General features: G+C 36.4%; 1 protein-coding gene across 1 annotated transcript in view; it reads right to left on the reverse strand.

The window, feature by feature from the left end:
* BLNK (B-cell linker) overlaps nucleotides 1-27,035 on the reverse strand; it is an 83,972-nt gene that overhangs the window by 5,156 nt on the left and 51,781 nt on the right. The window contains exons 3-20 of the mRNA XM_010000048.1: nucleotides 22,977-23,042; nucleotides 17,264-17,320; nucleotides 15,389-15,438; nucleotides 14,621-14,661; nucleotides 13,563-13,719; nucleotides 12,198-12,358; nucleotides 11,513-11,594; nucleotides 10,685-10,759; nucleotides 9,286-9,311; nucleotides 8,704-8,732; nucleotides 8,277-8,372; nucleotides 7,443-7,485; nucleotides 6,211-6,235; nucleotides 5,840-5,912; nucleotides 5,257-5,287; nucleotides 4,240-4,282; nucleotides 3,355-3,433; nucleotides 2,848-2,879 (exon numbers count right to left, since the gene is read on the reverse strand). Of these exons, the coding sequence (XP_009998350.1) occupies nucleotides 2,848-2,879; nucleotides 3,355-3,433; nucleotides 4,240-4,282; nucleotides 5,257-5,287; nucleotides 5,840-5,912; nucleotides 6,211-6,235; nucleotides 7,443-7,485; nucleotides 8,277-8,372; nucleotides 8,704-8,732; nucleotides 9,286-9,311; nucleotides 10,685-10,759; nucleotides 11,513-11,594; nucleotides 12,198-12,358; nucleotides 13,563-13,719; nucleotides 14,621-14,661; nucleotides 15,389-15,438; nucleotides 17,264-17,320; nucleotides 22,977-23,042 (1,166 nt within the window). The remainder of the gene's footprint in view (nucleotides 1-2,847; nucleotides 2,880-3,354; nucleotides 3,434-4,239; nucleotides 4,283-5,256; nucleotides 5,288-5,839; nucleotides 5,913-6,210; nucleotides 6,236-7,442; nucleotides 7,486-8,276; nucleotides 8,373-8,703; nucleotides 8,733-9,285; nucleotides 9,312-10,684; nucleotides 10,760-11,512; nucleotides 11,595-12,197; nucleotides 12,359-13,562; nucleotides 13,720-14,620; nucleotides 14,662-15,388; nucleotides 15,439-17,263; nucleotides 17,321-22,976; nucleotides 23,043-27,035) is intronic.

Consider the following 27,035-nt stretch of genomic DNA (forward strand, 5'->3'; position numbering starts at 1 on the left):
CACCTGACCTTTGGTATCACTCAGAAAAGCTATCTACTGCAAATGGTTGGGCCCTGTGTAAGTATCTGGGACATTTGCCTACTCAAAAGAGGAGCCTTGCTTATAAAGAGAGAAACAGTTCTGTTAATAACAGTTTGGTTAACTGCTTAGTTAATAGCCAGAGCTAGACTTAAAATGCAAGGGAAAAAACCCACCACCAATGTGAGTTAATGTAGCAATAGATAACGAAAATGCACACCATGAAAAAAAGCACTCAGTCCAGTGTGAGAAGTAGTCATATAGGTGAGGGAGCCAGGAAAACAAATTAGTGAAAAATTATCTGAGCTACTTTTAAGTCCAACTGAAACCTTAGGCAACTGAAAAGGGAAACAGAACTACTAGGAGAGATGATGAAGCCTAATTATAATTGTAATAATAAAGCAGAATAGGAAATAGCTATTAGGGCTGAAATAAAGATGTTGAGTTTAAGAAATTAGAAGAGAAATTGCTGAGTAGTGTTGCATATTGATGATATGATAGAAACATGGGAAATATGTATAGATAATTTTCTGGTAAAACGATCTTTGGCAAAGATAGTGTGTTTGCTGGAGGTACTTGTGTTCAGAGTTGGGTACAGATCAATATCATACTAGAGAAAATGACTGTAGAAAGTTGAGTGTTACTCTGTTAGTATGGGAGGTTTTACTTTCTGGTTTGTTTGGGTTTTTTTACTTATTGGGGAAAAAATGCTACTGAGATTGTTAGCTTTCACCTCTTATTGGATGTGATACTTTGCAGACTGCTTTATTAAATCTTCACTAATGCAATTCTGATTTAGATTTTGGTTTCAGAAAGCATTAAGAATGTTACAGAGGAGGTCATGCAGTGACTCAGAATTAAAAAGCAATTAATTGGACTAGATAGCTCAGACACCTGTGTGAAGCAGGTTTAGAACTTGTTCTGTTGTAAAGATGCAACTGCCTGGAAGCTGTATTCCAAGTACAGGGGAGACATTGTAAGGAGCAGTTTCAGCTCTCAGTGAAGGAATAATCACTTGAAGAAGGCCATTCAATGTGAAGAATTTTGGTTTTTCACTCAAATTCTGACTGATCAGCTGCAAAAGCTACAGTTGAAAGAATCACGTGAAGAATTTTGGTTTTTCACTCAAATTTTGACTGATCAGCTGCAAAAGCTACAGTTGAAAAGTATATTGTGGTAATAAAGTAAACATTGCCAAAAGTCAGGCTGAATTAGACTTTACAAAAGGAAACTAAAATAAGTAATACAAGATTCCTTAGCTTTGTAAAAAGGAAAGAGAAATGGGACTGTCTGCAGTAAAAAAATCTATTGATTTTAAACATAATCTAGGTACTAAATCAATAGTAGTTCTGGTACAGAAATGGGAATTTACAAAATCAAATTGGAAGCAAAACTCAAATAGCTTAGTACATTTAAACTGGTGGACCTAGATAATCTTTATCCCAGAAATCTAAAAACTGGCACACAAAACTAGAAGGGCTGGTAACAATTATTTGAAATAAATTTCAAGTCAGAGTGGTACCATATAATTAAAAATACCAAACATAATTGCTATACTTGAAGTGGAAAAGGTGAGCTGAGCAACTCTACGGTTAGAATTTAAAGGAATGAACATTAAGATTTGGAGGTAAAGATACAACTAGCAGGGAACATTTGAAATTCACCCAAATAGATAAAATGTTATAGTCAGTAGTGCATTTAATACTGTGCTATATGGGAAGTCAGTACTTTTTATGAAGATGAAAATTAGCACTAGGCTTGTATGGTGAAAAGGAAGGTTAGCTGAAGGGACATGAGTGAGAGGGACCAATTTCATCTGTGATTAGGTTGTTATTGGACCTAGTATAGAAGTGTGTTAAAGAAAGTTTACTAGTCATTTAGCACCAGATGATTTCAAAGAATAGTTACACTTTAGTATTTAGTAAGAATTTATCCTGCAAGTTGAAGCACATCAGTTGTGTGACAGGAGCAAACAATCTTGAAAGCATGAGTCTATTGCATGAATATGAACCATTATTACACTTCCACGGCATAGGAGATCTAATTGCAACATACATCCAGCAAATATTTCCAGGAAATAGAGACAAGTACTAACAACAGTATATGTCTTTAAGGTACACCACACACATTTCTATGTGCAATTCTTTATTCATTTCCAGTGTGAAAGATACATTCAGACTGAAATACGTGCAGAAAATGGCTGGTAGGAAGGTAGAAAGTGTCTGCTAATAAGAAACTAGAAAAATGTTATGTCTAATATACAGTTCTGTGTAAAGAGAGCTCCTATAAATATAATATCTTTTTTTTTTTTTGACTGTGAACTGAATTGAAGTCCCTCTTTGAAAGTACCACTTACAGAGAAGGTTTAGTGTTTGCCATTATAAAATACCTTCTTCACCCCCCTACAGAGAAAGAATAAATTGCTGGGTGCAATAATAATGTGTCTGGCTTCCAGGCAACTGAAGCCAGGAACAGCTCTGAAATGTCGTATTTAGGGCCCTTCTGTGGCGAGAAAGATTGATGATGATTTAATTTAAGATTTAATTATGATGGGAACTGACCCAAACTACCTTTGGTAGAAATTTCGAGTAGTAACAAATGGGAATGAAGCACCCAATTCCATTGCTTTATACAATAACCTTGACAGACATCCTTAATTTTACTAGCTGAGCTAAGCCCCTAGATACTTGATCTCCTCTTTGTATGCATTAGAGAGACAAGTGTTAATTCTAAACTAATGAATATACATGGCATTTTAAAATAATCTTAACTCAAATATTAATTAGAAATTACCATCACATTTTAATTAAAAATTTGAATGATACTTACTTGGCAGAACTGAGGACTTTTGGAGCAAAGGCCTGAAATAAATAAAGAGATTACAGAAAGGTCTAAGGAGATCTGTCCAGTTCTGAAAATATTAATATTATGTGTTTTGCTCATGCATTGGTAGTATGTGTTCCATCTCACACATTTGTTCATTAAGAAATAAGAGCTAGATACAGGTATATAAAAAAAATAAATAATGTCCTAGTAGTACTGACCATTAGGAACTTATACATCTGATTTAAATCTCCATCACCTAATTAGAGGTTCTATCCTCCCATGCTTCTTGGTGGTGCTTACAGTATTTGATGTGTGCATCCCAAATGCAGTGTTTTATTTTTCACTAATGTGAGGCTTCAAGAAACATGACTTTCAAGTTGCTTTCAAGAAAGCAAGAGACAGCCACAGAGAAGACAGTGCTCCCCTTTGAACCTCTCTCAGCTATGTTCAGACCAAGCATTAGGAGCTGGTACAATGAAATATTCAAAAGATCATGAGAAGGGGTTTTACTTTTGGGCACCACTTGGAAGGGGTGGAAGCGGAAGCTCTTGGCTGGAACCTCGTCGTCGTTCTGCTGCTGTAGGTTTTTCTGTAGTTTGGGAAAACAAATTGTGGAGTCAAGATCTCTTCAGAAATACATTGGCCCAGATAAGAGAGTCCCAGTAGCTGAAGGAGGGTTTCTGTTAGTAATACAACTTTTGAGGTTTTCCCTTAAGTAGCAGCCTGCCATCCAGCTGCTTTCTTTAGTGACTAGTGGCACACCACCAAATTTCTAAGCAAACAGCTGTGCTGTGAATGCCTGCAGGAGCTCAGCAGGAGCCGTGCTTTCCCAGAGGCAAGCAGTGGTGACGTGGGGCAGGAGCTGGGGCAGGAGCTGGGGCAGGGCAGGCTGTCTACGGGAGCTCAGCCAAAGGAGGTGTGGCTGGCTGGCTGCATCCTGCCCTAGTGTTCCACAGCAGCTCCAGCTGAGTTTTTTTCCTGGAGAAGCTGTTGCCTTGCACAGGGGAGAGAGGCGTTTTCTGCCTGTGTGAGGGACTGGCTCTTGCCAGGAGTTGGCTTCATCTGAGGTATGAGGTGGTTCTTGCTGTGTTCTTGCACTTATTTCGCCTCCCTTCCCCCTTCTTCACTTTGGGGACTGTAGGACACATTGCTGGTCCATGTTGTTCGTTACCCTGCCAGTAACCTCAATAGTTTTACAGTGACTGCTTTTAGAGAACAATGATATTCAGTGCAACTAAGGCTGGCCAGATCCAGTTTGAAACTGCTAAAACCAACACCCTCCCTCCCCAAAACCTAGAATAAATTGAATGTCTTAGTATTTGCTTCATGCTTTTAAGAAAAAGAAAATTAATTCTGATAAATGTCAACTTTTTCAAATTAGTGGAGATAGTTTACCTTCATTTGCAGTTAAGGTCTCTCTGGAAGGTAAGCATGGTTTCTGCAACAAAACAGAGGGAAACCGAATATTAGATGGCATGTATAGCAGTGTTTATCTTTTTAGTACTTTACCTTTAGAAGTGACAGCGTCCTGAAGGGATTGTGAAGAGCCTTTAGTTGTATGACCTTGGAGCTTAGAATTTTGCAAAGTAGATTTGGAAAAGATCCCAGTTTGTGTATAAATAGATGTTCAAAGGTAAAAATCTAGAGATGTATGCTTTTTTCCTTTAACTTCCATCAGTAAGTTTATGGTGTAAAAACCAGTTCATTCTTATCTCAAGTCCAAAAATAAGGAGTCCATCTCAAATACTTGCAAATAAAAATCTGAATATTTTCATCTTTGTCAAGCTATGCTCACAAATGTCTGAACACATTTCTTTTTACTGGAAGTTAAACTGTCAGTTCAGCTCACAGTAGAAATTCATCCAACCTTCCAGTTTCAATTTAAAAAAAAAAAATTATTCTGAAACAATGATAATAAGCTGTCAGTTTAAAAATATTTTTCAAATTAATTTATTGAAAGTTTCAACCAGTTCTCTTGCTTTCTCCCACAAGAGGTTTTGGATATTTTTCTAATGATGAAAACCTTACTGAAAAAATCCTGACTAATTCAACTTTCTTAAGCTATCATTCTTATAAGAAATGTGAGTTCCCCATATGCAGCCTGTTCTGAAGAGCCTGTGTTCCCATTTATTTCTCATTTAATGCAGTTCTTGAACTGTGTTTATTGTTACACCCTAGAGTATTGAATCCAAACATCTCTTTAATAAAAATATTTTTCTGCTTGAGCATTCTTACTGCTGCTTAGTTCATGTAACTGTACCCAAATATTTCCTCTCTTCTTAACTCCCTCTTTTCCCTGTTCTTTTTATGCATTTATGTTGTACCCAACCTCATAATAAAATTAAGTTTTACAATACATTAAAAATCACCTATAAAGTTATAATTTTATTATGCAAGTGCCATTCAACTTACCGGTGAATTTACTGCATTAGAAGTTTTCTTTCTGCAGATTGTAGGATAAAGAAAAAAAAGGGTATGGTTACTTAGCAGATACATGAATTCATTTAGCGACTAAGCATTAGGTTCACTGATTCCCAAGAGATACCTGGCCATCTCCTTACTGGATAGCTGTAGCAGTTAGTATCAGATGCAATGCACGTACTCAGGAAAGGTACTTATGATGTGCAACAAAGCTACCCTCTGTCGAACGCTTAAGGTGAAAACTTGGCTGGAGCAGAAGAGTTCTAATGGAAAACACATTTTTTTTTTGCATTTATAGGCATGCACATACTATTGCTGCAGCATGTGACTAAATTCAGCATGCCAGCCATCATCTGCTATCAGTGGCAGGCAGTGGCACTGGCAGCAAGCATTATGCCTCCAGAAATAACAAAATAACAACTTCCCTTTACCTAGTCATGATATCTTTCATGAACAGCAATAATTTTTTTTTCCTGAATTCTGATTGCCATGGCCAAGGATAGGAGTTACCTCCTAATACACCTAGTAAATTAGGCCTATCCCTATCCAAGACATTTTATTGTTTGTTACTCACAGGCCTCTTGGTAATGGAGATGGAGCTGCTCCAGTGGGAAATCTGGTTTCTTGTGTGTTACTGAAACTATGATCTAGAGATGAAAATGACATGTTTAGTATGCAATATTAGCTGTATCTGTACACAGAGTTTTCGTCACTGCCATTTCAGTATTAAAGTAAGACAATCCGTTGTTTTAATTTTTGTCTTGACATATTTTCACTCTGATTATATTAGAAAAAAGTTCATTAGTATTTCTTGCTTACTGCTGGCTGTCACAGGTAAGATTTACACTGACACTGACACTCACTACATGCTATATTAAGGTCACTAGTTGCATAATGACAACAGATGCCACTCGTATTGCTGTGTTTTCAGTACAGAATACTTACTTTCATCATTATTTGCCTCATGGTCCTGTAATGGAAAAATGCATTAGATTTGATGAGAATCAATTACAAAAGGAATTATTATTAAATGAGAGGTGCATAAATAAATAATCTGGTTTTGGTGATCTGTAGTAATGTTTAAAGAAATATTTGTGCAAAATGCTTATAATCTCCAGAATCCTTTCCACTGGCTTTTATTACAGCATTTGAAAAATTTTAGCAAACATCAATCTAATACTGAACATTCTAATAACCCTGTGATAGGGGTAGTATTGATAAAGTTGGCCCTGAATTTTACAGCAAGTTCATGTTTCATTTCTGAGCTGGCAAGTGGAAATTTTGCAGCAGATTTGAACATATTAAGGAAATATTTTCTACTGAATGGAGGATACTGAGTAGGTTCTTTCCCAGTTTCTTTCTTTCGGCTCCCACTTCATGTCTTTTCGGGAATCAGACTTTCATATGATAAATTCCTTTCAAAGAGGCACCAGTTACCAATTTATCCATTTCCATCCACCAATTTAATGACTTTTCGCTAATGTTGGTTACAAATGTATCTGTTCTCTGTTTGGAGAGGTGTGATGGATTACACCTCCAACAGTTTAGGGAGCAAGACGTGAAAATTTTTCTCCTAGTTAGCCTAGGCCTTTGAAAGGATCAAGGCTTACAATTCTGCTAACATGCTCAGTTCTGGTTAGTGGTGAGAACGGACTGAATGGGAACAGCTAACATGTTTCAGTTATTGTTTTACTATGTTAGTGTACACAGTCAGGGATGGAAGGGCACAGCACAGCACTGGACAAACATGATGCTCATTACCATGTTTTTCATTAAAACTATAAGGGCTGGTCACTCACACAAGTCAAGACCCAAAAGTTACACTGGATAATTCTTTCTTAGGCACACTCTTGTGCCAAACTGGGTAACTGTAAGTACCCAAGACATTAATACTCCCATGGTACAGATGAGTGTTTGGGAGCTCCTTTGGACTGACATATGCCCCTTAAATATTGCAAGTTTTCTTTTGGATCAGTACACATGTTCAGTGTACCTCTTTTGTCCAAAAGATTAATAGCTACAATCACAATATTAGGTCAATCTGACATTCAGAGTAATCTGTATCTGTTATTTAATCCAGATAATAAAAAACATCCATCCATCTCCATGTATATATAAAGAACACAGAACAGCTTAAATTTACCACATTCTTTTATAGTAGAACATTAATTACTCACTGCTTTTGGATGAAGACGATTTCTGGGAAGAGGCAGAATATTTCTGGAAAATATACACAATAAGTTCATATGAATAGGATTTACTTACTTAATTGCTTTGCTCAGATATGCATTTCAAGATCTAGAGAGGAGGAGGTCAGCAGCAAATGGATTTAATTGCAGCTATGCACTGCTCCAATGGCTGTGGTAATGCTGTGCCCTAAGTGTGGAGGAGTTCTGTTCTAGTAGAACTTCTGTCTTGGACCTCGAGTCCCCACAGTTGTACAAAGGACCTCTCCAAATATCCCAACACACAATGTTGTGGATTCCACCTGTTCTTTCTGGGACAAGTGGCATATTTTGTAGAGCAACTGTCCTAGAGAAGGGATGGTGGCTACAAATCAGCTTCCCACACTTCTAGGAATACAGAAGTGAAATAGGCTGCATTCTCAAGTTTCCTTTGCTTCTTTTCCTCCAGAGACTGGGAATATAAATAATTATTTACTGTGTCCAACTTCTTTACAAGCAATCCTGTGCCCCATCCCCTGCGAAAATACCTCATTTGTGAGACTGCAAAGATAGGTAATACTATTTTAAACTGGCTTTCAGAGAGATGTTTTACCCTTGCACTGGATCCCTAGAGGGAAATTCAAGAAAATATTACCCATTTAGCAAACTGGCTTGAATAAAGGGATTCACAAGAAAATGAGAACTTTCAATTTTTACTTTGTTCCACAATCCCTAAGCTATTTGTGTGTCCGGACAATTGCTTATTGGCTGAGGGCTAAACTATATAGAGGAGAAAAAATTCTCTTTACTAGTATTTGTTGTTGATATAAGCTGCTGTTGACCTACCTGGAGCTATCTAGCTTAGGTGATTCTCTAGTCATGCTGTGCTTGTGGGGGTGCTCTGTGTTCTGGGAAGGTGTAGACAGAAGTGGCTTAGTGAACCTAGTAATAAAACATGAATTAAGAAAGGAATGTTTTATTTAGCAATAGTGAATAAAAAGGCAATGTCTTTTTCTCTTCCTCTCCCCCCTCAAAATTATTAAAAAAAACCCCAACACCTTAAGAGGTATTTCTTTTTAATATGTGTTATGTTTGAATTATCAAAAGTAACATAGAATGGGATGGCAGTTTTTGTGCAGATAATATATATAGAGAGAATTAATATAGTTATATTTTCTAGAGAAAGAATTACTAAACATATAGTATGTAGATGAAAGAATATTTTCTGGCAAGTTTTAAATAAAACACACAGATTCATAGCAATTATTATTACCTGGTTACCAGTGGTGGTGTTGGTTTTTCCTGTAAGAGAAAGTGCTCTGAATTATTTAGTTGCATTTTGATTTAATGAAATATACTTGTATGATCCTATTTATATTATCCCAGCAATATCTTATATTTTTATATAGATTCCTAGTAGAACTCTGCTCAATAATCTGTACTGTGATGGGAGAGGCAAGAAGTCACTACCAGTAAATCTGTGAAGCCCTGAGCACACTGCTTTGGCTGTATGTCATGTCAGTACCAGCAAGTGGGAAGAAAATTACTGTCAGAACTGTCTCTGCTCCTTTGCTGCAGTTCTCCTTCTAGAAAGCATTCCCTTAGGCTGTTGCTTCCCAGACTGGATCACTATCACACAGGACTGGGAAACTTCAGCTTCTTCCCATGTACTCTGTTCTGCAGGCCTTTTGAATTGATTTGCCAGCTTTTGTGCAAAGTAAGTGTCAGAAAGCCTTAAGTGCAGACAGAGATTTGTACCTATTTTTTCCCCTTTGAAGGACTCATCATCTTATCTTAAAATCACCCATGTTCTCTGCCTGAGGGCAATGTCAGTCAAACTTTAGAAAGGCCTTACCTCTTCTTCAGGAACTTCATAGACTTCTGTAGGACAGGGAGGAAAAAAAAATAATTATTTTGTTAGCAAAAGCACACTACATGTTACCCAAAAACATAATCAGAATTATCAATTGTCCTTTTGCCTCTTGCATAATAACTGAGAAGTTTCTCAGAGCTTGATTCTGTCTCCAAAACCCTGGGGTAGCTACATCCCTTGTCTAGTGAGAACTTCAGGAAAAATCCCAGGAAGTAGTTGTATTAATAAGCAAGAGGCTTTTTTCTTTTTTAATTACACACACACATTTCCCCCCCCGCCCCCGAATACAAGATGAATTCTTGTATTGTGCAAACCTGGGACAGTTTAGAAAAGTGTTATCACACCTGTGATCAGGTAAATCGTAAATATAAGCTGGCTCATTTGAGTGGCCAGTGTCCTTCGTTGAGCTCTGTTCCATAGGTGTATTTCAATTGACAAATACTAAAAGCCAAAACCATCACCATCCTTATCTATGATCAGTTTCTTCAAGGAAAATTGAATTATATTTCAACAAATTTATTGACAGTCTTCATTGCTTTTATTGTGCTGAAAAATGTCCAAGTTCCCACCAGAGGGAGATGTTTTATTTTTTTAGTAACATCTGTCAGGAGCTGGTTGTTGCTTGACGCTGATTTACAGAAAGAGTAAGATCGAGAATGGCATTTTAAAATGTCTGAAAAGTAACTCACAAAAATCTAAAGTAATCCAGAAAAAAAACTTCAATAGTTTACGACTTGAAAGTTAAACACATTGCTAATGAAATACAAAGACTTTTAAAGAACTGTGAGATCAGTCTGTAAATGTTACATTACATGCAATTTATGACAAAGATGCAAAACAACTCAACACAGCTAAGCAAGATTAAGCAAGTACATCTGCACTTACAAAAGTAAATACAATTCTTATTTGCTTCTGCTTTTTGTGTCTTTTTCCAAATAAATTGCTCTTTATAGAGCTTAAACAGGAACCCTGTTACCACAGGAGATGCAAAACTATATGGAATTTCTATATGGAATTTCTTTAAGGTTGAACCTTGAAGTGGTTTTAAAGTATTGAGTCTTGATTTCTGTAGTGAAATGTGATTACTAACATAGCAAATCTTATAATTGTTCCTGCTCTGCTGATCTTTTTTCTCTGTTAGTCCAAAAGTCTAAACTGGTTTGGGGCAAATTACTTATTCTTGATTTATTCGTGCTTAAAACAGATTTACTATTCAAGTTAGGCAAAACAGCTGTTAACAACACAGAAAAACCTAAAGGGGAAAATATTTTTGTTTTACTGAAGTATGCCATATGTTTTGTGTTGTGAATACATCAAGTGTAATTTAATATTCCTCAATCTTAGATTATTTTATTTCAAAAGTGATACGAACTCTACATACCTTGCATATCAGAAGTAAGAGAAGGTTTTGGAGAAGGATGGGGGGCTGACTTCTTCATAAATCTGTTCACAGGAGCTAAAAATGTATTTTATTCATAGATACTTGCGCGTATGTGTACATGTATTTTTATATATAACATACATGTATATATATAAATATATGTATTAAAAACAACAATGCAACCTATACACAGTAAGAATAAATATTAAGTAGGTTCAAGTGACAGCCGTTTTGGCTGACCTTAAACTAATCAACTGAAGCAGAAAGCAGCTCTCATTTTAAAAGGGAAACATTCAGTGTTCATGCCTTGCTGAATAGGTTTGATACTGTCGGTAATAGAGAGCAAAACTACATACTGTTCTCTGTTTACTTTTCACCTTTGGACTATGATAATTTCACTCTCCAGCTAAATATACTTCAAATACTGAGGTAAAAAAAATAAATCAGTCTGTATTTATTCACTGAAAATCTAAAAAGGCTTGTTCTACTCCTGAGGCACTTCAACAAACAGAGAATTTTAATGCTGTGGCTCCCTTGGATGGTAAAGGAGACCACATAGGAGTAAAAGCTTCCTGGTTTTATAAAGGCTGGATTTTGAAACAGTTGAGAGAGGGGCAGGAACTAAACATGGCTTCTAATACAGAAAAAATAATTTTCTGCAGCCTTGTCATGAACCAAAGGAGCCAATTGCCTTTTTGCAGGCTGCATTCTCTGTAATAGCTACCCCTCCACTCTTTGAACCCTAGAAACAGACATTATTTTAATCAATTTTTTTTCTATTGTTGTACCTAACAAGGCAATAAATATTAGCTTAAATGACAAACTCACATCTTGTAGGTAGTGACATGCTGCTTTCTGTGGGTTCAATATAGTTATCGTCATCATTGTCCACTGGCACAATGTAATTATCCTGTGAGAAATGCAGGACAAAAATCTACCAGTTAAAACTCCATAATAACAACAAACTTTAGGTACTGAAGCTCTGGCAGCAGTTTATTGTATTTATTATTATCATCATCATCATTATTATTATTATTACTACTACTATTATTATTATTATCATCATCATAATCATCATTATCATTATATTGTAGTTGTTATTTCACAGTGACTGCTATTTCAGACATTAATCAGCCTGCGGATGGGATTCTCCAAGATTGAAAACCCTTTACCAAATGACTTAATTTCTGGACGGGAGGGTAAAAAGCCCTCCTTTCCCTTTGGTCTTCAGGTACCCTTTAAAATGGCTGTCTCCTCATTGCCTACACCTGATTACAGATGAGCAGAAACTATTCTGTGGTCTAAAGAGCCTCCTTGACACTTGAAGTAGGCAAATATCTGCTAGGAACCTGCATGATACTTGCACATCACTGCATGTGATGTACAAAACTATTTGTGCCATAGGGGCTAAGAATGAGAAAAAGCTATGGCATTGCTCTGTAGTCTCTCTTATAATTAGTTTAGGGTCATCAGTCATTTAAACTGTCAAAACAAGCGTGTCTATAAACATTACCTCATCATCACTACACTCCTTTGGCTTTGGTGGTACTTTAGGTTTTGCAGCAGGAGATGGCAAAGGCAGGGATGGTTTCTTTGGTCTTGATGTGGCTGGACTGGGTGTACTTGGGAGAGGTTTGCTCATGGGAGGAAGCTGCTGGTGATTGGTGCGATTGTCTTGAAATATGGAAGAAAGCAACAGTTTTAGTACAAATGACACATTAACCTCTGGGCCACCTTCTACTGACTGTGCAAACAAGTCTTTACCGTGGCTGCAGCTCAGGTGAAAAGGCAAACCTGAGTGTATGCTGGTCCTGATGTTGAGACATGTGTACAAACTGGTCCTATTTCATCACTTAATGTAGCAACTTCGTCCTCTGTGTCAAGCTGCAGAGGGTGCTTGAACACTGACTGTTGAATGAACAACTGTTTAACTCCTTGGGGGAAAGGTAGTGGCTGGTGGTATAGTCCATTACATAGTATGTCCTGTGCCAGTATGAACTTGATGATAAGGAAGTGAGAAAGAATGTATCTGACATATGAGAGAAACAGCTGTTACAGTACGAAGGGCAGGACTAAACAAATTATGCCAGGTCCTCTGGGATACCACTAAAAAAATTCTTCCCCTTTTCAAAGAACACATTGAAGTGCTGATGAACTTCTATGAGTATATATGTGGCATTTTAGCACTTTGATGATTATTCTATAACCAGTAACAGTCTTGTATCATACAAAAATGAAAGTAGGCATCATGCCAACGTTTCTTTTCTCTGTGGTCCAAATATTCCTCAAACTTAAGCTAACTTTAATTAACTTCAGTACAATCTGCCCAAAGTTTAGAAGAATCAAAACAGGAAGAAAATATGCCTTTATGCTGAACTGTTGTAAATAAAATATTGATCTTTTCCTGTTTTGCAGGATATTTAATCTCCTCAGTACAAATCTTGACAGACAGTATGGAGTGTATATTTGTGCTGTTTTGTCCTGTTTTATTGCTTTTGGAATAATGATTTGAGATACAGAGACAATTAAGAAGGGACCTGTGTAGTCTTATGTGCTTAATCTTAGATAAGAATTCCTGCATTAAATTATGCAGATGAATCTGGAGTTAGCAATATCTCCCATACCTTTGCTTGAATTTTGTAGGTAGTAGATGTCTATCAAAGTCTCTAAGACACATTATATTAAAATTCTAAACATTGCTAGCAGCAATACTAACCTGCTTCATGCTGTAACAACAAATCATATTCCTGAAAGCTAAAGACCCGATTGTCAGCATTAAATGCAAACACTTAAGGTTAGTCCATTTGAGACCACTTCTCTTTTATTACTGATAAATAAGCAATTATCAAGCTGACATATCCAATTAGTCCATAGCTACCTGCATATTCACCCCTAGAAATGGGGAATGAGGAAGCAATCTTCTTTTTCTCCTGCTCACTTGGAGGCGGCTCATAGCTGTCATCAGGATTCTCTTCGCTGGGGACAACATACATCTCAGAGTCAGAGTGGTCATCTGGATTTTCATAATCACTGTCCTAGAAAGACAGAACTTACCATTTCTCATCTCATAACATACATATGGCTTCATAGCAGTGTACAACACAAACATCCTTGCAGGAGTACAATCAGCTAAATTAAAAGAATGCATCATTAAAAGGACATGTTACACTCCCTTTCAGTGCTCCCTCTCTAAAAAAAACCAAAAAACACACAACACAAAAAAACCCCAAAAAAACCCCAAAAAGGCACTCCAGCCTTCCCTTCTTGTCCTCCCAAAAGCTTTGTACTCCTTGTCTCCTTGCTGTCTCCACAGCATCTTTTCACACCACAGTCTCCAAATTACGGACCAACAGCTTGTTTTCCTTTATAGGACACTTCATTCCTAGTTCCAGATTTTACTCCTGATGTGTCCTGTCTTTTCCTCTGCATTTCCTATTAAAAGGGCTAAGTCCAAAAGGTAAATCGTCACTTCAGGCTGATGGTTGTACACTGTCACAATTACTTTACATGGCTGATGACCATGACTTGCATAATTCTAATGTTCTCTAAAATCTTCTGAGAAATTTTTCATCTTTAGGAAGAAGTGGCTTTCCCCTCTTCAACCCTCCCACCCTTCCTCCCCCAGCCAGAAGATCTTATGGTTTTGAAATTACTGTTCAGTTTGAGAAGTCCCTCAAACTGATGCCACGCACTTATCCAAAAAGCTTAGTATCCATGGCTGCCACTGACAGTGCTTCTGAGTCTACTTCAAATTTGAATGTAAAAAACCTAGGGTAGCTAAAAATCAGCTTGTAAATATTGCTGATGTAACAACTAAGATGACATTTTAGTAGTAAAAACTTCAACCACAAGTAGATGATTAAAAAATAAACTTTTGTTGCTTGTGTTGAACTTGTTGCTACAGTAACCTCCTACTACCCCAAAATATATACTTACAAAATCATCTGACCATTGTTCCTCTTCATTGTCTGCATGTTCTAAACCAAACATTAGAGTTATTTAAGGAGATGGAATAGTAAACATTTTTAAGGATAGATTGATAAATACATATACTATATATATCGTACAGTCTATTTTCAGTTAAAAAAAAAAAAAAAAAAGAGCTCAAAGTTTCCCAAAAAAATTCAGAGCAACATATCTGGTTTGGACTGAATAGTAAATGAAATTCCTGCTTGCTTTTTTTTTGATAAATTGTTTCAGATCTGTTGGACAAGCATTAGAAAACAGCAAACTGCACATGGTCTGAACAGCAGCACATGCACTTTATGCAGTGTCCTGCTAATGCATCTAATTTTTAAGTAGGAGTAACAATTTTTACATAATGTATCTATCAATGACTTCTGGGCCCTGAACTTTCTTGTTTCTCTGTTAAAGCTCCAAGCCAGCACACTAATTACAAGTGTTTATGTTAAACATGGAAGAACTCTCTGATAACTTCCTCTTTGCTTCAATTATCATGTTGCTGTTTCCTTAACATCCTACATACAGAACCTTGGTAAATACTGTGTAAATACTGAGTTTGAAAGAGCAGTTACTTGCTACTCTTTCTTCACACTGGGACAACTTGCCATGTTTTTCTTCCCTCTCATTGCAGAGGTGTGAACTACCTAAAACAAATTATGTGGAAATATATAGCTGAAATAGGCGTACAGATATCAAATACACACAGACATGCAGTTTAACTTTACATTAATATAGCCTTACCTGAAGCATAATCCCTTTGTGGTACACTTGGTGGAGGTTTTTTTTTCAGCCTGTAAGCAATAATTATTATGCTTTTGTAAGTAACACTCACTAGAAGGGAGCATTAGCCAGACACATTAAAAAGCTGATAACAAAAGATACCTACAGCTGAAGAAATACAGATTACCATCACACATGCTTAGCAAATAGCTGCAGGAGAATGCTTTGAAAAGCTAGAAACAGATAAGAAATAGAAACTAATTTGAGATTATTTTTTTTTTTTGCTAAGAACATATTTTGAAAGAATAGCTTTGATACACACCCACCCTCCTCTTCATTTTGATGCAGAAACAGATAATGTAGGGATCAGAGATGCATATCTACCTGAAGATGAAAATCTGTTCAGGCTCACAGAAACTTTGCTAAGGCTATGGCATAGGAAGTGGTGCAACACACTCCAATTCTATTTTTATAGCTATATTTTTGTATGTGCTTTATTTTCCGATTAACTTTTACATGTACACTAGGTGTCTCAGGGCCAGACTCTGTTTCCACTTATTATGTTAGGGTGTTATGCCCCTTTTCTGGTAAATACTGTTAAAATGACATTTATAATACCAAGTGAATCAAAAGATAATTTATATAAATACTGAAAAAATCTTTGGGGCTATACATATATGTATGTATATGTATGTGCATGTATGGATATATTTAGCAAACAGAAGTATACATATGTGTATACACACATATACTTCTGTTCATATATATGTGTATAGATATTTATACACCTTTTTGCTAAATTGCAGCTGTCCAGTGAAGACACTGTATTACAGACAGTTGACATATCAGTTATTTCATTACTCAGTAAAAAAAGAGAAGAATTTGGGTTTGAAATAAAAATTGAGTGGTGCATGTGTGACATCAGAGGCCAGACTGATGGATCTGAAGAGAAAAAAACACCTTTGCTTTTTGTAGCTATATAAACATAAAACCAATTTACATTAAAATGACTCGTTGAAGTGACTGCTTTACCTCAAGAATTCAGACACTGGTATTTAGGTAGTGAGCATGCTGCTTAGCTGTAATTATATCAGTGTAAAACAGGGTAGGGGCAATGCTGGCACTAACCCACCAATTTGCAGAATTTTTCTGTCTGTGTTGAGAAATGCTTTGGCTACTTTTGAGTTGAATTACTGGAATTCTGGTGTTCAGATAGTCACAAAAAAACCCCCAACAACAACAAGCAAGCACATGCATGAATCAATAAATAAATGCTGCAGGCATTACTGAGGCTCCAAGAAAAACCCCAAACCCACCCAATAAACCAAACCAAAATCAATCTAGGCACGTTATTTTGAAGTGTTTACTTGCTTTGTTCATTACTAACAACACTAATGAGGACAGCTGCCTCCTCTAAGTCTTTAATTTCCTGCAGCACAATACAACTTTGTGTACAAACATTAAACTATAAAGCATTTTCAACAGCTCTGCTGTTGTCTTCTGTCTGGGTTAGAACAGGTATATTAGAAAGAAAAACCTAGGGCCACTGCCAGGGCAGACCTCAGGTCTTAGGGAGGATAAACCAAAATCTGTTAATGTCCTTTGCAACATGTCTATGCTGAGTTGTTCAGAGGAGGTGGATACTTGGAAAACAGTGGATCTGAAGCAATAGCAAGAGGCTGTCCAGGTCACAGTGTAAAGTATGTGGCTTAAGCTGCATTCTACATTTCAAGCTGCTAAGCCAAAGACTTCAACACTTTGTCCCAGGCCTTTTGAATCCTGGCAGTGGCCCCAATAGAAAATGTAAATATGTTATAAAAAAGCATACGAAGCACGGAACAGAGGTCTGTGTCTAAGCAGCCTATCGTGCCATTGTGCAGCTCTGAAATAGCATACCGATCCCAAGTATCTTTCCCAGTTTTGCAAATTAAGGCCACTTGTTCATTTTGGAACCTGAATATCAATAGAAGAAAAGAAATAATGTTTCTGTCACATAGCTGAAACAGTTCATGGCCACATCTGCATTTACTAAGATTTCTTACAATATATTATTTATTCTAAAATTCACATCCACTTAAAAAAAACTTCTCACTGTACTGGTATGGTTTACTGAGTGCCAGAACTGAAATCCAAGATCTTTTGAAGTCAATTGGAGGTTTGCTTTGGAAGAGCCGAAACTTCACTCAATGTGCGAACCACAGTGCAAACTCAAAAGACCACCCCTATGCCAAGGAGTGGCTACCTAGCTATTTCAGATTCTGATGTAATTATCCTCATAAATGCTCAAAGAGTCACAATTGACTTCAGTCTGTTTCCCTGAAGTTAGTGAGAAAGGACTGAAAGACTCAAATGCCATCCAACTGAGCATACATATTTCAATAGAAAACAATTATTTCCTAACACATTTAAACAGAGTTGTATAAAGTTATAGCAAATGCAATTTCTAAGTAAAATATTCTAGTAAAATATTCTAGTATTCTACTCTGTTCTGGACTTTTGTTACAGCTGGTGAAGTATCTCTGGTTTAGCTGTGATAGAACACAAATAATTCAAGTTGCCATTTACTTTAGTTGAATGAATAACTTTCTAAAATTTAATAGAAAACAAGTAATATTCTGCAGATTTAGAAAAAACCCTGAGAAATTTCAGTTCTAAAGAACTCAATAAAATCCAAGTACATTTTTGAGAGTATGTTTAGGGGTTTTAAAAGCAACACATCTCACTATATACATTTCAGCTTCAACAAATAACCAGGTAGCATTTGACACATTTCATGCAATGGGGTCTAGATGCTGTTCACACAAGAACAGAATGCAACGTACAGCAATTCACAATAACTTTTGGGAGAATTAACTATTGCATTTTAAAAACCAATGTATTCTGAGATTTCCTCTCTACATCATGCTGAGGGTGAGCAAAAGCATTTAGGCATGTGCTTAACTTCTCACATAGAAGAGTTCTGTTGGAACTGCAAATATTAAAATCACATGCTTTGAGTTAATATTACATTTTGTTTTTCCTGCACCAAATGGAGATGATTTTAAATAAACTGCAGCAGAGGTCTGGCCTTTCTGCTCTAGCAACACTTACTTTTGCAGGCTACACCCAGAAAAGTAACCAAATGTAAGCAGTAGTAGCCCTTTACCTGTAGCACTTAATTCCCCTCCAGATGCACTTCCTCACTAGTGTTTCTGCTCACTCTCCCATCGTTCAAGAGATGCCTAAAAACTCCCTGTTTTCACAAGCGTTTAAGTTTTTCTGATGTTAATTCTGTACAAAATCCACTCCCTTTTTAGGAACCATTTTAACTTAATAGGCTTTAAAAAAATTATATTGACATCTTTACTGATTTGAATATTTATAGTATGTATTAGTTGTAAGTGCACTAGATCATTACAATTATGATTAAAAGATAAATTAATTGAACTTTGCTGAAAACCTTTTCAGAGTTCCAAATAGGTGCAATACAGCAGACAGATAAACTTTTCCTGAGCTGTATTCTCATGACCTAGTGCAATGGTTTGTTATAGCTTTGGAAGTTTCTGGCGATTGCACAAAGAATTAATCTGAAATTTTCTTAAAGTGTTATTTCTACTCTTTTGTACATTTTCTTTACAATGTGCTGTGGCAGTGAAATGGCATACAGTTGTGATTTATTAATGTTTACTTTGATGAAATATCATTTTATCAGTAAAAACTTCTATTGAGCTGCATGTTGAAATTAATGTTTCTTCAGAATACAGTTAAAATTAGGTATTATACTTCTTCCTGGTTTCTCTTTGTAAGTGTCGTATAGCTTGATTTCAGTACTTTTCTTTCACTGTTTAGTCCATAAAATAGCACTTTTGCCTCTGCCAATAGTTTTATCATGGTGTCATCTAGCTGCAGCTATGGAGGTTGACATTTAGTGACACGACTCCATTTTTCTGCCTGAAGTTAAGGTCTAAGTGTAAATGGTATAGGAAAATGGACCAGACAAATGTGAAGTAAAAACTCATTCAGCTGAACAGCTGGGTAAAGCAAATGAAGAGATCTATTTTCTTTCAGTGTTTCAGGTCACGTGGCAAATGTGATTTCAAGAAATACATAAACTTGGATTGTGTGCAGTTAGACAAATAACTAGAAGTGCATGATTTCTGATGACATTGCAAAGGAAGTTTTGATAGGATGTGATATTGCAACAATGTGAGTGACCTGAACTTATGGTTTCTTATTCAACACAGTAGGTCAGCATGTACAAAAATGTTGGGGTGAAGTCCTGACTTTGCTGAACATGCAGTATGACTTTTAGCATCAAATCCAAGGGAATTAGAATTCCACTGAACAAACCGTAGAGGCTTAAAGCTTATGATTTACAGATGAGAGCTATGTCTTTGCAGTGTATTTCAAGCACAGATGGTCATCCTGTAGAGAAACCTATGAGTTCTCTCTTAAGTCCCTGTCCTGTAGTACCAAGGATGTGAATATGAAAAAATGCCCCCAGCTCTCATTGTTTGTACAACTTTGGCTATGCCTATTGCTTCTACACCTGAGTACATAATCATCTTTGATATCAGGATCTGCACAGCAGCTGGGACTGTTCATGTGATTAAGGGCAAGGAGGTGAAGGGTAGCTTGCAGTGGGCAGTATTTTTGCTGTTAGAAAATTTTGACTCAGAACAGCAAATGAATACCAGGAACTTTTAAGGAATGAAGAAACAATCTGTAGTTTTCTTTCCTGTTATAACCACTTCAAACCGCTTTCAACAGACCTTTAAAATACACATATGGTAGACACCCCTCTACACCTGCACCCTTGAGAACAACACACTTGATGCAAGAACTTATCTTACTTTTCTACATAATCAAGAACCAATCCAGATTTTAGAAGTGACTTAACAATTACTGGTAGTAAATCAAACATATTTCATAGGTATTTGATCATTCTTTCAATTTCAGTAGCAGGGACTTACAGTACATGTGTGACAACTTTAGGCTTGGGATAAGCAAGTACACTATTTGACTTTACTAACATTTTTTCTACTTACAATAGGTTTGAATTTGAGTCAAAACAACATTTTTTTCCCAGCATCTAGACAAGTTCCAAATCTGTGCTACATAAAGCCAATTTGTATATTTTTTTTTTCCTGCTTCAGTCATGTTTAGATCCTCAACATTTAATAAAAGAATCCTATAACTGATAGGGAGGAAGTGATCAACTGGATAACAGCTTTTTAAAGAAAAATCATCTGCTGAAACTAAACAAAAAGCCCCTAAAGCGCACATTGAGAGAAATGCAGCCAGCTCTAATTCTGCAAAGCTTGGCATCTCTTGAACATATTGTTATCAGTTTTGTCAACTCATGCTTTTATTGCAAGTCTGATTATGTGCTAGGTTCAAGATATGAATTCTGAAGTTGTGCACAAATATAACAATTTTTTTCTTCAGTTTTAAAGAAATCAGTTTCTGATCTTCATTAATTGTAGAATAGATTAACATGACTCAGATGAGCCATAGAAGTATCAGAAAGATTGTTTTTACATCTCAATTTGTATTCCTACAGCTGGAGGAGATGAAAGGTGAGCTTTCTGCTGCTATTGTACATTAAGAGAGTTTTTATGAGCCTGCTTTTTAAATATTTTAATTTTTATTTTTATTTTTATTTTTAAATCTTGAGAGAATCAAAGGATAGCAGTGTTGTAGCAGCAATCTTGTATCTGACATTTAACAATGGCACCTCTGACCTTCCCAGCTTCAGCTACATTTAATTCTTGTTATTTTTCCCTGGTCTGTCCTTCTCTTACTCTCAAGGAAGGACACACAGTCAGAGTAATACTAATTAACAGCAGAATTCATGTTCAGGCAACTACAAAAGATAATTTCTTGCCTCAAATTATAAACTGGAGATGCTGCTACTGTTTCTACCATCTGCTGTCCTCTATGAGGCACTTGAACTGGATGTGCAGCAACATTATTAACCTTAACTACATTTAAACTACTACTGTCAAGTAGGAAGCCACCCTTTATTAAAAGGCAACAACAAAACCAACCCAATCCTCCTTGTTTACAAAATCCCACCAAAAGCCTTGACAACCTAGAAGCTTTTCCCTGTGAACAGGTTCCAGATGAAACCAAGTTTTTTGCAGATGGATCTCTGAACGCAGTTGTCTATTTATATACTTACTGTGTTAAAATCAAAAGCACCCTTAGATGAAACTAAAGAACCAAGTAGTTGAAAGTGGGTCATTTTAAGGAAAAATTTATTTTTGTGTTTGTGTGGAAATAAGTACATATACCATGTGAATGTGATTTACTGCAAATTACAGCACCACTAGAGTGAAACAGGATGAGTAAAGAAAAAACATGATCTATTATGTGTAAACATCAGAACCTGCTCAAAGTTTGTGGAGAGAAACACAGCTGTCATCAAGAGGCCACAAAGAAGGGTTTGCAACCTCAGGTTGCTCCTCCTGCCTGGTGAACAGTAGAGCTGCTGCTACTAGAGGTGTATCCCCCCCACCTCTGCCAGGGAGGGCAGCTGCCCCATGAACACCAGCCCCACCTGGGCTGGCAGCAGGGGCAGTAGCTGTAGGCAGCCCAGCTTTCTGGAGGTCTTGTATAACCAAACCAGGCAGAGCTCTATTGCTTCTTCCACCAGCCTACTGACTGCTTCCTATGCACCTACAATTAGCTCTTGTTAAAATGATACTTGTTTTTTTCCTTGATCTGAGCCATCATGATTGCTCTTTAGGAACAATTTTAAACAATGTTTATATGTGCCTTTTATGTATGAGAGCTTTATTTCTAGAATTGAATATGGCTGTCCTGGAAACACTGCAGATACTGTGTCCTAATTAGCTGCTACAGGTAGTCAGTACTTTTGTTGTCAATGACCCATGTAAAGAAAGACATCTGAATGAGAAAATTGATCCAAATGGAAGTTCAATGCAAATGAACTATTGCATTAAGAAAAAGAAAAAAATGTTCTAAATACCTAATTGGTTTAAATAGATGTTTGACTGGAAACAGTGAATGGTATATGCATTTGACAAGGATGCAGAATTACTAGAATGTTTATGTATAAATAAACATGAATATTTTATGATATTCATATACACATGACATCAATACGCATGCTGTATAGCACTTCTTACTGGAATAAGGATGTTAGGTAATACTGGGCTTTGTTTTATGGGTCTGAAACACAGGAGAGCTTAGCATTTTAATAGGAATTCTAACTATAATGTCTGACCAGTTGGTTCAAGGTGGAGCTCAAATGAAAACTTAATTGCAGCAGGTAGCATTAGACAGTGGCCTGAGGAGAAAGGCACATGCCCAAACAAGCAGTGGTGATCATTCCCAAGAATACACAAGAAAAGTCCATTTTACCAAATACTACTTTTAGGGCTGCAAACACAACCTCCTGTTGAAGGCCAGTTCTGCAGCTACTTTATGAAACTCTTAATACCGATGACAATTCTGCACGCTGCAGTCTGGACTGGAGCTCTTCACGTGCACTGAAGTACATCCCTCTAGAATAACATGGTCCCACCACTAAAGCACTGTATGCTGTACTAGCAATCTGAAGTTCCCCAAACTGATAAAACTAACATTAGCATTTCAAACTTACTTTTTGAACTTGTTTATTATCCCGCTTTCATTCTTCTTGATGTCATGTACCATCTTTTGAAGCTTCCTGTAAGATATTAAACAAAGCCAACATTAAAATTATGTGGCAATTTGTTGTTTATACCCATTTATATCAATTAAGAAAAAAATATAGAAAATGCTTTTCCACTAATATTTCACAGATCAAAAATGCTTAATGTATATCCAGTAAGTAGTTTAGTTGCTAAATCATTTGTGTATGCAGTTTCCCTCCATTTTTAAGAGAGTTCTCTGGCATGATTTGTATTATCCTTCTCCTTAATAGAATGAAGTGCAATTTAAACAATCAATTTAAGAATAAGTGCATCACAAAAGAGCATAATTGCCTACATTAATAGTTTAGAGTATTTAGATGTTAACATTTTTTTTTCAGGACGGACTCTACAACACTCCACAGCTATAATGGGTTTGCCCTCTGATTTCTGAAAATACATAATTTTATCTGTGGACAGTTTATCTCATTACCATAGTGTTTGCAATTATAATAGGAAGAGGAAAAATTATACCATTCTATATGCTGAGAGGGACCTTGCTACACCTGCTAATGATTTTAGAGCAATTACAGTATGTAGTGAAAATTAATATCATTTTATGAGTCTTGCTTAAAAAGGACAGTTAAATAATTGACTACTTGTCAGCTTTTGGAATACTGAAATAAATAACAAAGCCTACTTTTAGTCTTAACAGTACTTATTAACAGAACAGAAAATCTTATTCTCTCATTACATCATCTGGAATTGAAGGACAGTTCAGATTTCCAGCAGCCCTGTAATACAACAACATGAAGTATCCTGTTCTGACAAGATAGATCATGGGTATGATACCTGAAGAGTATTCCTAGAGCCTAAATCTTTGCCCATTTTTACTTAAAAAATATTCAACCTGTGTTTTTTAGGTTCTCAACTCAGCAAAAAAGAGAATGACAAATAATTCACAAGCACATCTTTAACTGTTGCTCAAACCTCATGCTATTAATTTACAGTGAAAGAATATAGTGTTACCTGCTGATATAAAAAAATAATACTTATAGATGTGAGAAATGGGTGCACAGCAAAATGTTTAAAAATTTCCTTCAACAATGCACTACATCTATGAGAACAGCCTGGATTGTTATCTAAACTAACCACATACAAAAAAATCTGCAAATTTGGGGTGAAGATCTCAGAACTTCTGCTTTTCTGTGGAGGTTTTTTTTTAAAAAAATATTTTTTTCTCCTAATAGATGCAGCTTCTGGTTATGCTTGAAGCATCACAAATAGCCATCTTCTGCAGCTTAATGTTTCTTTCTTGTGCCCCAGCTGGCACCTGGCAGTGTCTATAAATGAAAAGTAATGAGGAATTAAAAGTATCAGAGGAGATTTAAATGGTTTAGCTTTGGTTTAGGGGAGAATGGTTGTTTGCAAGTGTTTGTGTCCTTTTCAAAAAGGCTTGCCAGCTTTTAATTAGAAATGCATGTGACCATCAGTTACTTTTCTTTCCGTATTTATTGTTTGGTAGAGACAGGCCTCAAACAAAAAAACCAACCTAACTGTAGATTTAGATTTGAATATTGTTCATTGCTCATCTCTGGCATTAACAGATCTTTACAATAGCAAAATTATGGCTTTATAGATATATTTTAAAGATTTTTAATTTTTCAGATGACTGATTTTATTTTATATTGTCACTTTCATCTCTAATACACCCACCCATAAACAAATAAAAGCCACCCCAAAATGGGTAACTATGAGTACCTGGAAGAGTTAATTTTAATTTGATCACTTTTAGGTTAATTGATTAGATTATCATGGGTGTTCCATGGGCACTGAAAAAGGCTATATTTTAAAAGAGCATTTTAATAAATACTCATATTTTAAAACAAAAAAAGAGCACATTTAGATTAGGGACAATTGCTTGTTCTATTGCTGGTGTGATCAATTCTTTTTCCCATGCAGATGGACCAAAAACATTCCCATTTTTGCATTATCAAATTTATTTAAAATCTCTGCTTCTTATTTCTTATTCTGTTTCTAGAGCCATTTCATTTTCTAACTACAAATTGTGGCAAGTTAAGGAGTGTAAAAGTGTCATTGTGTGTTTTTTCAATTTTTATCATGATGTAACTCTGGAATTTTCTGGAATACTTAGTTTGTTGTCATTGGACAACTTGTATTAAGCGTGGGAGAGTAAGCAGATAACCAGTACCGTGTATAGTGGTAAATCATCAAGAAAGTCATCAAGCGTGGATGATCTCCAGTTCAAGTGGAATCCCGTTTGACCCATGAAATTGAACGAGCTGCAAAAACCAGTCTGTCCAGTTAGCTAGAGGCTGAGATTTCTTGAGGTGCCAGCCAATAGAGTAGGCTACAACTGACAAGTTTCACAAAGAGCTGTCTGACTTGCAGAAAAGGCAAAGAAAAATATCTAGAAAAGACAAGAGACAGATAGCAAAGCCTATAGCCAGGGGATTCTCCAGATCTTAAGGGTCTCCAGTTTAAGCCCAAAGCCATTCCAGAGTGATGAGGAAAATGAAGCACAGAAGGGGGCATTTATTGGTTTAACATTTTGCCTGGATCTGTGTATCTGGCTAGCTCTCAAATAACTTTTGTCTGACTGTCAAATATTTTTCTTTACTTAAGCCAATACTTCAAGTAGAGAGTTTCATTGTTGGGAAAATTTAACAGAGCAGCAGCTCTGGGATTATCTAGGAAATGGAAGCTACTATGGCCCAGTGTAGACGGCCCTTGCTGCAGGTACATAACAACAACCTTTCTTCACAACATGTCTGAGCGAGGACCTCATTACCAACTAAAGTTTATTCTCTAGTTGTTCTCTTACAATGAACAGATACTAGAAACATTCAAGGACCTCAATCAGCTAATACTGTAAATGAAAATAATAAGTAATGCTAGTTCTACCTTTCATTGCATGAAACTTCAGAGTTGATTCTTGACTACAAGCAGCAATGCTTCATTCAACTTGGTTATACATAAAACCAGGGTTACAGATGAAAGTGCAGTCTGTGTCACTGTTAATCTCTGAAAACAGTTTTCAGCAATATGGAGCTATTTTGAGATCCAGTTTAATTGTGACAGGCACAAACTGGATGGGACCCTTCAATTGGGTACTCACTGCACACAGAATAGATTTTCAACTTCTGCAGATGAGAAGTCTGGAAGTCTTGGCTTGGAGTTTCTAAAAAGTTTTTGATTTCTAACAAATACATTAGAAATTCTACATGTTGGAGGGAAAAGCATAAAAGACTGCTGAAGGAAATGCTTTTTAGCCCTGTGTTGCTATTTTTCTTATTATCAATTTTGACCTCCAACAATTCAGGATTGTCAGATGTAATGACAAAGGGCTCACTAGCTGTGATACATATATAAAGAAAGAAGGAAAGGTTTAGCATTGCAAACACAATATACCCTGAAAGGATTTGTTATCACAAAATACCTAGTTGTGCTCAAGGATGGGTGGAGCTGCTTTGAGATATAACAAAATGAAACAAAACCACCCTCTCTTTGATCTGATCACAGCTCAGTGTATGAGGAATGTATGTCAAGTGAAGGGCGATGCATGAGCCTGGCCTGTGGCATCTCCCCATTCTCAAGCATCAGATGGAAAATTTTGGCTATTTTGCATAAAAGCTATCCCACAAAAGTGTTCCAAAGTTTAAATAATTTTTAAAGAGATAAAAAGTATAAATAACTGAAGAAAAATAAAGCGTGCAATAAGTTGCTAACTCAGATGTGAGATGGGGTGCAGAGTCCCCACACTTGAGAAAGAGGAATCTGTCTTAATTTCAGACAGATCTGTGTAATAAGAAATTCTTCCACCATTCAGGTTGTTTTTTGAGAAATTGTATTTATTAGCATTATAAATCTGTGAAGTCATTTGCAAGTATGTCTTATGTAAATACATATATTATGGCTCAGAGCATCTGGCATGAATGTCTCCTCAGTGGCTGTGGCCTCCCCCTGCTCCTGGGAGCAGAGGGTGATCTCTTGTGTGCGTGAAGGGCACGGTTCACCTACGTGTGCAC

This window comes from Chaetura pelagica, unplaced genomic scaffold, assembly GCF_000747805.2.
Source record: "Chaetura pelagica isolate M959 unplaced genomic scaffold, ChaPel_1.0 scaffold436, whole genome shotgun sequence".
NCBI lineage: Eukaryota > Metazoa > Chordata > Aves > Apodiformes > Apodidae > Chaetura > Chaetura pelagica.